The sequence below is a fragment of the Stigmatopora argus genome, chromosome 16 (genome assembly GCF_051989625.1).
Source record: "Stigmatopora argus isolate UIUO_Sarg chromosome 16, RoL_Sarg_1.0, whole genome shotgun sequence".
NCBI classification, from domain to species: domain Eukaryota; kingdom Metazoa; phylum Chordata; class Actinopteri; order Syngnathiformes; family Syngnathidae; genus Stigmatopora; species Stigmatopora argus.
Window position 1 is genome coordinate 3,300,757 of NC_135402.1, and position 12,960 is coordinate 3,313,716.

The window sequence follows — 12,960 nt, forward strand, 5'->3', positions numbered from 1 at the left end:
TGACTCATTTGCTCGAATAGGGTCCATTCATTCTGGATCTCCTGTTATCTGGTTAGATCAGATCAATATTCCCTGGGTCGCCTGTAATCAGCGGCTCTAATCCGGAGTGGAAGCTAAATACTAACGTGCATTAGTTGTGATTAGGTGGCAGTGTGGTGCATTTGGATGATTCCAAATCCCTGTCACCAGTTTGGAAGGGCTGTGGGTCAGCAGGTTGATCCTTCAACAACCGCCTATTTGTTTGCTTTATGTCACATGGCTCCGCTGTATTTATATTTAGCCCGGGGCTGCTTTTGTCTCCCCCCCCCACCGCTTGAACTCTTTCCATTTCCCGAATAATAAAAAAAATGTGTAGCCCCGCACTTCTATTTGTTTTCCCTCATGGGCTACCACAATAGAGCTCACCTCATAGGGAGGCGGTGGCTGTGTCCTGAAATAATAAGCAAAGAACTACAGGTTTTTGTGCTTACTTTGGGGAGGAGTTTCATATAATGTCAACAACATGGGCAAAACTTACCTTCGTTCATGTTGGGTGAAAATGTTGCAATGGGAACTCCGGATCTCTAGTTGGCGACCTGACTCTAGAACGAAAGAGTAGAGTGAATTCCTGGTTATTTGCGGTTTGCTCCGTTTAATAGGAAAGTAGTAATTAGTTTCAAGGAAGTTGGTTGAAGTGGTGAGGGGTGCAGGGACTGATTTTTTGGAGTTGTTATTTAACTTAAAATTCAAAGCATAGTAAAGTCATCCCTCGATTTTCGCATCTTCACTTAATGCGCATTCACTACTTAGATTTTTCCCGCTATTATTATTTTTTAAAGTTCATAAAAATGTGAAAATCCATGCTGAAACTCGTAAGCGGAAGAAAAAAGTTATGATACTACTTCGCGATTTTTCGATTATCACGGCCATGTTTGGTGTAAATTAACCGCGGTATTCGAGGGATTACTGTATACATATTTTTGAACATTGCCTTTTGCTTTGGAAAACATTGATACATATTTGTAGACTGCAAATCATAAAACAAGATTTCTCAGTGTGTAGTATGTGGTGCCGATATGTATTTATTGCTATAATGTAGTCCAGAGTCCAAAGTAAATTACGTGTTTAGTCGATTATCAAAATAATTACTTGCCCTAATGTGGGTGTGAAAAAAGACCAGAGCATTTACTGAAAAATCAATTTCTCTATAAAGTTTGGGAAATGTCATGGGTATTGCATGATATCATTTTGCACTGCTTTTCTCCATACCGTTTCAGGGTGCATTTGAAATCTATTTGATATTTTGGATTTTTAGGGTTGAAAACGACTGCGTTTTCAGAATTTGAATTGGTATTTAGTCCTCATATATCCGTATTCACCAATAATGTTCATAAAAAAAACGATACATTGTTATTAAATAGTTGATATCTCATTTACTTCCAAATCTATCCATACTGGGAAAGGCGGATTGGATGCCTATCTTCCAGAGAATCATTTGGTTTCTTTTATAAGGCCAGGATGAGTCCAAATGGAGCTTACGTTGTTATTATTTTGCTTTTAATGTCCTGTGAAATAAAAGGCGTGTGGGGGTGGGAGGTTCAAGGCCAATGCGCCCCCCGCCTTCAATTGTAATCCCTTTCCTGTTTAATCCCGCCCCATTCCTCCATTCCACTCCCTCACTGTCGTCTTCCTTTATCCTGTCCATTGCACCTTACGGCTGATGGAGCATTAACACAGCGGGCCGCTTCACATTTCACATTGACTCACTGGGAGAGTGGAGAACCTCTCCCGGACGGAGTTCCCTCCCTTTAAATAAAAATAATCGTGAATTATAGTGTGGGAGTCGGCCGGTGCACTTCCCAACCGCTATTTGGAGATGCTCACGTGGATGTACGCTGTTTGGGATTAACCTGAGTTTGGGATTTTTTTTCCCGGTGAAAAACGGAATAGGATGGTGCCGTTGCACAAAAGGATAACGCCTATTCTGCGCGCAGGAGTGAGTTGTTTTTTTCTTAAATTGGTGCTTTTGATGATTGCAGAGGGGAGAAATTGGCCCCAGAATAAATTTAACGACCATTAGTCAGATTGTACTGTGGATCTGCCTGTATTTGTGAATGTACACATCTTTCTACACTATCGCTCTTTATTCATGTAACGGTACGCTTATTGGTTTAAATTATCATTTTCTATGTGTTTTTTATTTACTTGAATGCACACTGAGTGAGTATCAATTTTATACAATAGCACATTTTTTAAAAGACAATCTTCAGATCATTTCAAAGTGCTATAATACTGACTGTTTATTTTTCTTAGAACAAAATATGAAGTGGACAGTGTTTTTGTTGAACTAACTTTTTCAAAAATAAAAATAAAAAATCATATAAATAGATCAATTTTCTATAAAATCCCATTACTCCTGTAATAATCTGTCATTTAACACATGTTGACTTTTTAAATTTGTGAAGCATAAATGCTCAAGCCATTTTAACAACAATTCCAAAATGCAAGAAAAAACATTAAATTCAACAACACTGGAATTGCCTCATTAGAAATTTTATCGATCAAAACGTCCTGGATGACTTTTTAGACGACATTGGCAAGGAGATTTGATATGATATAAAATTCCATAAAGGCACACAGGAAAGTACGCTTTCAGGCTAACGAACTAAATGCAACAACTGATTGTTGACAAACTCCAGTTTGAATAGCACAATTCTAATTAGAGGACTTGAGCGTTATCTGCTGTGCATAGTGATCCGCTGATGAGTGATTGCTCATTCAAAGTAGCAAACAATACCGGCCGGAAACCCCCACTCTCTCAGCCCTGTTATTATTGTCCCCCCGCTTTTGAGAAATGAAGGTCATTTCGTTTTGAGAGCAACATTGGAGCACTTTAACTCATTCCAAACCATTGGCAGCAGTAGTCGCCAAAGCAACTGACGTTTACAGGCATTCAACATGTTGAGACGTACTTTGACTTTCACGGTTTTGGACGTTGACACTAGAAACATTAAATACATATAAAACTAGCATATTGGTTCCAATTGAGTTGATTTCAAGGCATACGTACACAATCATCACCGACTTCCTGTGTCACAAGCGCATTTTCTTCCGTCAATCATGTATTGAGTGGAAACTGCAGACATGGTAGGCAAGAGAATGGGGGGCTGCCAAAGTAACGCCAATCTAGCGTGTTTGTTCAACCAAAAGTATAGCGACAATGCTGTGAGTATAAATTTGGTCTCCTGTGAAGCACGTTTTGCAATTGTTGCAGCTTTTGTCAAGTTTTTAGCAGCCCTCATGCTGTAGGGAAACTACCAAGTACAAACCGGCGCTGTGGGAAATTGCAGTACTTGGTATTGCCACTGAGGGCTTGTTTACATTGACTAAAAATTGTTACAATGTTCGATTGTCTAATGTTTATACACCTGGTAGCTAAGGGAAGGAAACAAACTCAATTGGCTGCAGAATTGAAACTGACAAAAACAAATATATTTCAGAAACACGCTTATTTATTTATTATCTATTTATTTATGTCGAAAATGTCTGTGTCTGTATTCTCACCCTCTTGCTACTGTGACAGTGAAATTTCCCGAATACGGGATGAATAAAGTTATCTAATCTAATCTAAACATACATGGCAATGTTAGCAAAGTATGTTGCTACGATGCAGTAGAGTTAGAGTACTCCATAGTTTCCATTAGTTTATAAATACGTCATGATTAACGTTGCTATGACTGTTATTAATAAGCACAAATTCTTTCCCGCAGGATCAATTTGACAACTTGGAGAAGCATACGCAGTGGGGGATAGATTTTCTGGAGAAGTACTCGAAATTTGTCAAGGAGAGGTCTGAGATTGAAGCCAACTATGCAAAACAAATCAGGTGAGTGCTAATCACGGGGCTATATTATTTGTCAAAAATGGTACTTTATATTGCAGTCACATTTGATTTCCATTACTAATGTGTACTTGAATTTTGAGGAAAATCACGACTTCATCCATGCATTCATCTTCAACACCATTTATCCTTATCGGGGCCACGGGGTGCTGGAGCCTATCCCATCTGACTTTCGGGTGAAAACGCAGACTAAGATCTAAACTGGTCGCCCGTCAGTTGTAGACACACCCAAAAACAGACCATTCGTACTGCAATCGTCTTGATTTCTATCGCTATCAGTGGCATTGAACAGCTTAGACAGTAAAAAGATGATTTAAGAAGGAAAGGAAATAACATTCACTACTGTTATCTTTTGTCAACTTCTGCTTTACTCGAGAGGAAGTCCATTCGATGTGTTTAGCGGTAGATTGTGGAGGCGGCGCGGGTTTGTTTCCATGGCGACACTTATACGGCGACACGCATCAGCCTTACGTACGCCCCCCACCCTACGTCTGACCCAGATTTGCGTTCCTCTAACCAAAAGTGTCCCCCGGCCCCCCTCACATCAGTGTACGAGCAGCCCGACATAGGGGAGGATTACCCCGCCCACCCCCAACACGCACGCCATTAGTCATGTTTAAAGCAGAATGGCAATATGTTATCGACTCTTTCCACCCAACCCCCCCGTTTGATAGTGACTAGCCAATAGCGTTTTAGGATTTCCCTAGCAACAAATCCCGATCTCTTTAATTTATTGGGTGAGAATTAAGTCCGTTAGAAGTAATTGGACAACTGTGTTTGGACCAGGACCTCCCAGAAACTGAAAATTAGGGGAATAATAACTTTTAGAAATTAGTAACATGATGATTTCTATGCATTCGAACTGCATTATGGAAATTGTATCGACTTCATGATGGGGAAAATATAAATATATTCTAACTTTATTCCTGTAAAATGATAACGCAAAACGGCAACTTCATTAAAATACACTTTGGTAAAATGGCAACTTCAATTTATAATTTTCGTTCCAAAAATGCATGACCAATTAGCAATGATTAGCCGTTAATAACAACACAAAAGAGTCGTATGGACTCATATGTACACCCCCTGTTCCTTTCTATAGCCACCACGCACACATTGCACTAATCCAAATCTAATCCTCTTCCAATAGCTTTGGTGTAAACATGCACAATACTCCGGGAAAGGCAATACATTAATTCCTCTCCCCCACTAAAATTCCAATCCAACATAATACATAGTGACAATAAAGACTACTTCCTTCATTTTTAAGCACATCTCCTTAAGTATATTAAAAAGGTATTTTATAAAAGCTGACATCTGGCCTAGATTGACTAAATGGCAACCTGGATTCTATTATTAGACAAGGACAAGAGGTTAGGGGGGGACCAGGAGATTTAAATCTGCCTAGCAACAGTATTGGAGAGGCTTCTGGGATGAGGACAGATTAAGCAGGAGGAAGTCCTGACACGTATTTTTATTTTTTATTTAGTCCGGTATTTATTATTGATACATATTTTTCCTTTAAATGCAGCTAAGTGGCAAGGCCAATCTCTGGACATCCATTTTTTATAGCGCTGCCACTTTATCGGATCATAATTTAACTGGAGTTGATCCCATTTCACGATAACTGAGTGTCTCTGTATGTGATGAAATAAAGACCTAAATAACCTAAAATTTGAAATAAACTGGTCAATAAGTTTTATTTTGGGAGGGTAAAAGTACAGATATAATATATCGATAAAAAAGGAGTATTGGCTTGGAAATAAGGTAAAAGGATTATCTATTCTGGTAAAATAAAGCTGTTATTATTTAAATTTAATAATAAAAATGTTAATTTTGGGGGGTAAAATAGCTTGAAACGCATTTACAAACGATGCGAGAAATAGAAAAAAATCATTCTTCAATCATTCATGAAGTTGATGATGATAACTTGGTAAAAATGTACAATGCTCTCCAATTGTATCATTTTAGAAGCATATTTTTTTATGGCAACAGTTGAATTTAACACAATACTTGTGAATCTATCGCAAAGCTTATGATTACGTGCTGATGACAGAGTAGCTAGCGTCTTCCTGTCTCGTACCGCTCGGCGGGAATCACAACAAGATCGCGTTAGTAAAGCATGTTTGCGCATGTTTGTTTCTGGTGACTGGCTCTGCATTTGACCTCCCCGGGGGCTTGCAGGGTGGGGGATAGGGTGGATGATTTATGACCCGACAAGAAAAGGATGGAGATGTCTTAGCTGGGGCGGAAAGCGCAATTCGGACTTGGACGGATGCACTCTGGCAGAAACGCAAGGGATGTGTCAGATTAACATTTGGGCCTCCCAATGTACTGCATATAAATATAGTAGTATGCTGCACATACATGAATATTTGTTTTACTCTTACAGGACTTTGTCAAAGAAGTACCAACCCAAGAGGAACTTGCGAGAAGAAGAGGAGAGCAAGTAAGCTACAGGACAGAGTGATGCGAGGATATTTGGTTTGGCTATCGTTTAAAACGTCAATGTTTGTTCAGGTACACATTCTGCCAGGCCTTCCTGACCACTCTAAACGAGTTGAACGACTACGCGGGGCAACACGAGGTGATCGCCGAGAACCTGTCGTCGCAGATCATCGCCGAGCTTTCACGCTACTTGCAAGATCTGAAGACCGAGAGGAAATCGGTGAGTAAAAAGATGGCAGGAAACGAGTACGCGACTGTTTTTGGATGAATGAACATGCAAGCGGCTTTTGGCGTGCCTCTCTTCCAACATGGAAATTGTGAATATGCTCGCGTCACCCTGCGTTGAGGTTACGCTGGGGTAAATATAGCCTCACCCAGAGGCTCGGCCGCAAGTGAAGAACATCACTGATTTAAAGTGGTGATGCTTAAAGAAGGGCTAGGCAATATGATGGAAAAATGGTCATACCTTTTAGGGGCGGCACATTGGTGGAGTGGTTAGCACAGTTGCCTCACAGTTCTTAGATTCAATCCCCGCTGGGTTCCCAACTTCCTTGAGCATAAGCGTGGATGGTTGTTCGTCTCGTCGTGCCCTGCGATTCATAGTAACTAGTTTACAACCATATGATGGCTGGTCTACAAATAAAACAATTCACATTTCTGTCAATTTATGCTATTTTCCCGTATTTTATACGTTTTTGGATCATTTCAAATTCTGTACGCCGTATAACAACTTCTGTATGGGATTTTTAAAGTACGCTTTTGTAAAACTGATCTCGTCTTCCCCATTTCGGCTCTTATCCGGATCGTCTCGGTCACTGGTAGCAGAATAAAACGTCAACGGCGACTGCTAATATTGTCATGTTTTAAGCATGATATGCACACACGCATTCCCCTTTCACCTTTTCCACCTGTTCACCATGTAATTATAGCGTGTCAGCAAGCAATACATCTACAGAATCTTGGATTTAGTGCATACTGATTGGGCAAAAAATTTGACTTTTAAGTGCACCCTATGTGAGTAAATATGTGCAGTGTTTCATTTGTACATTTTCTTTTTTAAATGGCATAATAAGGAGAACTGCAATCATTAATAAGGGAAGCATTTGGCCGATCGAACTTCTCATGCTGATATTTTCCTTTATTTTTAATTGAGCTTTAACAGATATTTTGAATAATCTGGGCTGAAAGCTTTAAATTAGAGCGCAGTTCAACTTTTTACAAACATGAATGAAATATTAAACAAACACAAAAGGTCAACTGCGATTGCCTTTTGTCATTTTTATTGCAAATTGGATCGGACAATACGTTTACGGTTCATCACCAAAGTCAACCTCTATTTTCTTGGTGAACGATCGTGGTCATGTCATCTCAAAGCTTCGGTTTTAAGAGTTCTTTCAAAGCATATTTAGCAGAATGTGACGAGCTGGGAAATGTACTTGGAGGGAGGAAAAAAAAGTCATGAAGTGGACGTGGTGTCACGGAAGCTTCCAGCTGAGGGAACTGGAGTGGAAAGTCAAAGCAGAGGCTTTTTTTTTTCAAAGGCACACTGACCCTTTTTTGTATATGTTCCCTGTTGACTCATTGCCTGAGGTCACGGCTAGCGATCAGTTTTTATTTGACACTTTGTTCATGTTTGCAGGAGTCCCATAGAGGGGGGAGGGGGCTTATATCAGCTTTTGTGAAATTTCTATACAAACTCATTTTCTTTTTGGCTGGATTTGACCCGGAACGTTCTCTGTCCACTGTCCAGATTTTGGAGGCAAAGACTGTAAAGTGACACAAGCAGGGATTTTCCTACAGTTTTCTTCACTCTTTTAGTTTGTTTCATTTACCTAGTGTATTCAATTATTTTAGTGTTTGCTAAAATGCATTCAAAAGAATGCAAATAGGCAAAAAAAGCACTAAAGGACATCATAACACTTGTTAAGTTTGGGGTCAATTTGACTCTTTGCAAACCTTTAAATAAACAAAAAAAGAAAGAAAGCAGTAAAACCCATCTTAAAACCCCCTACAATGCTTTGACTCAATTCGACCTTTTAAAAATGCTAAAATGCAGCAACAAAGGATTTGACCTACTTTTAACGCTCCTGTTTTGCTCCAGGTCAGATTGGCAATTTAAACTCCTTCAAATGGACACAAATTCACGAAAGAGGTCCTTGAGAAATGCCTATTAACCATCCTGTTATCTTGCGAGTTAACTTGACCCTTTGCAGGCTGCTAAAATGCATCAACAAGGCACTAAAATTTAAAAAACTAAATATCTATTTTAAGTTCTGGACACATGTATCCAGTATTCTTAAATCAAAACAGAATTGTAACCTTTCTGAGTTCGTGTTATGATCGGACAGGGGTGTCAAAATGTTAGTTTTGTACGATTATTTTTGCTCCCTTTTTGTTTTTTTTTCAACTGAACTGGAAGCAGCATCCAAGTGGGAACTCAAATGTGTTCCTAGAAAGGGATTTTAACATTATTTTCACTACATCATGGCCTGGCTTCATAGTATTCAGACTAGTTACGCAAGCATATTTCATTAAATCTGAATTATAAGAGCTCCTTTTGAAAAAATAGATGACACAATACCTTAAGAATTTGGCTTGCCTCCACAATGCAGTGTTTCGTCATTTGGGGGATGAGTCATTGGGTTTACAAATGTGTTTCAAGAATGATTATAAGGTGATCTGTCAGAAAACAGACAGCTAATTGCATGCTTAGTTCTTACTTCTATTAACTATTTAATCACGGGGCTGTGCTACTTAAATGCTACTTGGCATTTACTGTTATTTGTGCTTTAGATGCATGCTTTGAGTTGCGGCTCAGTGGACCTCAACCAAATGGAACCAGTAAAAAAAATTGATTACATCTTATTCGGTCGACTGTCGGGAAGTAAGCGTTTAGGCAAAAATAAAAAATTAAAATCAACTGAAAACCACAGTGTAGGCTTAAAAAGTCTGTAAGATTGAGTTGTGGATGCTGGCCTGAAAACAGCCGCTAACGACAAAGTAGGTTGATGCAACCACAGGCTAAGAATAGTGTTGTACTCAAGAGAATGGAGAGCAAGTCGAGACCAAGACCATGAAAATGTGAGACTTTGCAAAGACCTAAATTGATATCATGTTAAACTGGCTCAAGAAAGACACCATGGCAAGTAAAGATGAACACCGATGCAATGTGAGACGGAGTTAAGTACGATAACGAAGGAAATGAAACCAGAGTCAAGACCAAAAGCACGAGACCAATCAATACTAAGACACACCAATGCACGACAGTCAAAAACAAGACAAAAATGGGTGAGAACAGACCAAGAGCAAGGAATGTAAAACTAATAGTGATGCAATGTGAGACAGTATGCACATAACAAGGAAATCTGAAACTCTGCCAAGAATAAAACCAAGGCGAGTCAAGAGCAAAACTGAGGACTTGACAAGACCAAGACTAAGGCTAATGTTACACTGACTGGTTCAAGAACAAGAGCAAACCAAAAACCAAGGTCTTACGATTCTTAATTTTAGCGGTTTGTTGGAGTTTTTGTAAGCATGAGCAGGACTTGTTCCTGGCCTTCCATCCAGAACTCGCTCAGTGAAAATTCCTTGGCTTTATCGCGCTTATCTATTCTATTCTTTTTATGATTTGTGGCCGTTTACAGGGAATATTATGTGTGCTGACAACCACGCTAGTGTGTGTGAGTGTGTGTGGTTGGGTAAGTGCATTCCTGTAAAGCATGTCAGTCAATTGACTAAGCTATCTTGTTACCACTTCAATGCGTAGAGGCATACTGTCTTATACATATTTTTTAGTAATATTTATTATGTCGCCGACACAAAAAGGGGTTCTGCTTTTTTCCCCTGACTTTGTCATTTTGCTTATTACCAAAGTCAATTTGGGCCATTTTGGTATTTTTAAACATATTGCTATACTTGTTTGAACTGGGAGGTTTGGCATTGCATGGTGAGATACAGAAATTTAGAATGTAAAAATATTGAGATGAGATTTTTTTTCATGTCATTTGGAGAAATAAAATGTTTGTTTTTTGAGTTAAACTGCATAAATTCTACCCACAGACTCCTTACGACCCAAGTAAGGGTTTAACTTTCATTTGGATCATGCACTGCCAGACCTCGCAGTTGCTTGGGCGGCACTGCAAAGAAAAAAAAGGGATAGTTGGCAGTGGTGCACTCCCACATACCTCAATTCCTGTCTGATAACCTGGATGCAGCTGTAGGGTCTGCTTGAATTCTTTTTTTGTCGGTGGAAAATGGATTTGTTTTCAGAATCTTGTGATTCCAGTACTCTCATCCATATCCATTTTTGAAGCACTTTTTGTACATGCGGTGGTGGGGAAACATTTGCTCGTCGTATTGAAGCCAGCCAATCTCGGTTGTCTTATCTGCTGCTGTGTCCTGTCAAAACAGAAATGTGTAAGCCTCTGAAATAAGAGCCATTTTACACGTGACGGGACTCCAGGGGCTCAGCGCTGCGTTCGAGTACTTCCTCTGTTGCACTCCAGCGCTTCCTTATTTTAACTAGCTTCCCTAAAAAATATGGGGAAATGGGAAGTGTGACGATTATTGTGGTAAACTCCATATACCTCCGGAAAATTCTACATATGAAATATGATTGGACATGGATGACAAAACATTAACCTCTGCATAATATTCTCCTAAAAATTCATGACTTCCTAAACCAAGGGTGTCAAACTCGGGTTGGTTTGCGGGTCGCTTTAACGTCAACTTGATTTCACGTGGGCCGGACCATTTTAGATATAATATTTAGATTTTTTTTAAATAAATGGATTAAAAGAACTGGATTAAAAGCCCTGAATATTCCGTTTTTTATAGATTTAAAACAATGTTTATTTTAGCTTTTTTTAATATATTTTTAGATTTTACAAAATGATTTTTGAACTAAATACACAGAAAAAATGCATTGAAAAATTACTATTATTGATTTAAAAGGGGGGAAATCAGGAAATTTAATATACATTTATACTCTTCATTTTAATTTGATCCTAAAACAGAAAGTCAGCACTCATGATTGACTTTCCCGGGCCACACAAAATGATGCGGCGGGCCAGAGTTGGCCCCCAGGCCGCCACTTTGACACATGTGCCCTAAACGATCCCAGATACTAATGAAAAGACAGTTACAAAAATATAGTATAGTTCACGGAAATTTTAAAAAAGTGTCGCAAAACAAAGCATGTGCGACAAAACCGCAAAACCAAAAATAATACATCAGTCTCCCAAAAATTCCTAAAACAGCTTGGAAAAAAATACTATCTGTCTGCCTTTGAATCACACTGAATTGTAGCCATCTGCTGGGTCTGCTACAAATATCTCCTTAATCTTATAGGGAATGAGGTCATATACAGTATATTTATGGATCTGCAGTAGATACACGTGTATGTACTTGCCCTACTTTTCTTCCACAATGACTCTACGACATGATTACTATTGACCGTATTCGATGGAGGACCGATTATCCTCATTATGTCAGGAGCTTGGCGTGAGCGTTGAAATAATATTTGTGTTTGCGTGTCTTCCAACAGCACTTCCACGATGGCCGCAAAGCACAGCAGCACATCGAGAGCTCGTGGAAACAGCTGGAGTCGGTAAGTCAAGGCGGAACCGCTTCTTCTTTTTTTTAGGGAAAGTGGTCACGACTGAGAAACTCTACACAAAATCAATCATTAACTTAACAAATTCACCGCCTTTTCAAATCAAAAGTGTATTTCTTGTGACATGGCTAATGAGGGAAGCTAATGATAACTTTTGAATAGATGACCAATGTTTTGCAATTCACCGTACTACTAAGATTTAAGTATTTACAGTACAGTAGAGGGTTTAGTGTGACAAAGTCCAATTGGGAAAAAGCATCCATGTCACATCTATTGGTTTTAGAAGAGAGCTTACACAGAGCGGTTGTCCTTATCTCTGCCTCCGAACCGCCCCCTGCCTCAGAATGTACGTTGAGTATGTTCAATGATCTCTTTGTGAGGCTGATAGGCAGACTGACTCCCGACAAACTCATGATTGTTGCTCTGGAAGGGGGGTTGGATGATTGCTTATTTTTGCACTCACACAAAACCCTACTAAAGACGTATGTTGGATTTATCAAAAGCCCATATGACGCATTTAACAGCCTTGTACGCGATACTATGGTTCTTCTAAATGACCGTCTTTTTATGGGTACAACTTCCCTATTTTTAATAGTTTAGTCAGGCGTGCCATTTATTTGTGACATTAATAAAATACACATTAAATGACATTGATATAGTTCATACCTTTCAACTTGTAAGTTTTCCTCGTATTTTATACGTTTTTTTTCATCATTTCAAATTGTGTACGCCTTTTGTACGTGAAAAAAACAATGTTAAAAAAAGTAATTTGACAGTCAAGCTGTCAGCGTCAAACAGCGGCATCTACAGAATCTTGAATTTAGTGCATAAAAAAGCGCACCGTCTGATTGGGGAAAGTTTTACACTTTTAAAAACGATTAACCATTTATATTAGATTAGATAAGATAACTTTGTTCATCCCGTATTCGGGAAATTTCAAATTTATTTTTTGTATAATTTACATATACATACGTATACACATACACACACACACACACACACACATACACATACACAT

The 12,960-nt window shown here is 39.0% G+C and overlaps 2 protein-coding genes across 26 annotated transcripts in view; one reads left to right on the forward strand and one right to left on the reverse strand.

Moving 5' to 3' along the window:
* agpat2 (1-acylglycerol-3-phosphate O-acyltransferase 2 (lysophosphatidic acid acyltransferase, beta)) overlaps window positions 1-12,960 on the reverse strand; it is a 79,275-nt gene that overhangs the window by 16,409 nt on the left and 49,906 nt on the right. For all 6 annotated transcript variants that reach the window (XR_013305434.1, XR_013305435.1, XR_013305433.1 and 3 more), the window contains 3 exons: window positions 10,513-10,726; window positions 6,795-6,918; window positions 518-581 (listed from right to left, as the gene is read on the reverse strand). The gene's annotated coding sequence lies outside the window, so the exon portion shown is untranslated. The remainder of the gene's footprint in view (window positions 1-517; window positions 582-6,794; window positions 6,919-10,512; window positions 10,727-12,960) is intronic.
* The window catches only part of fnbp1b (formin binding protein 1b), a 37,405-nt gene that overhangs the window by 8,168 nt on the left and 16,277 nt on the right, over window positions 1-12,960 (forward strand). For 19 of the 20 annotated variants that reach the window (XM_077622143.1, XM_077622140.1, XM_077622142.1 and 16 more), the window contains exons 2-5: window positions 3,750-3,865; window positions 6,273-6,329; window positions 6,401-6,548; window positions 11,874-11,936. In XM_077622143.1, the coding sequence (XP_077478269.1) occupies window positions 3,750-3,865; window positions 6,273-6,329; window positions 6,401-6,548; window positions 11,874-11,936 (384 nt within the window). Of the gene's footprint in view, window positions 1-1,669; window positions 1,976-3,749; window positions 3,866-6,272; window positions 6,330-6,400; window positions 6,549-11,873; window positions 11,937-12,960 lie in introns of those variants that run through there. The other variant, XM_077622141.1, reaches the window with a different exon arrangement.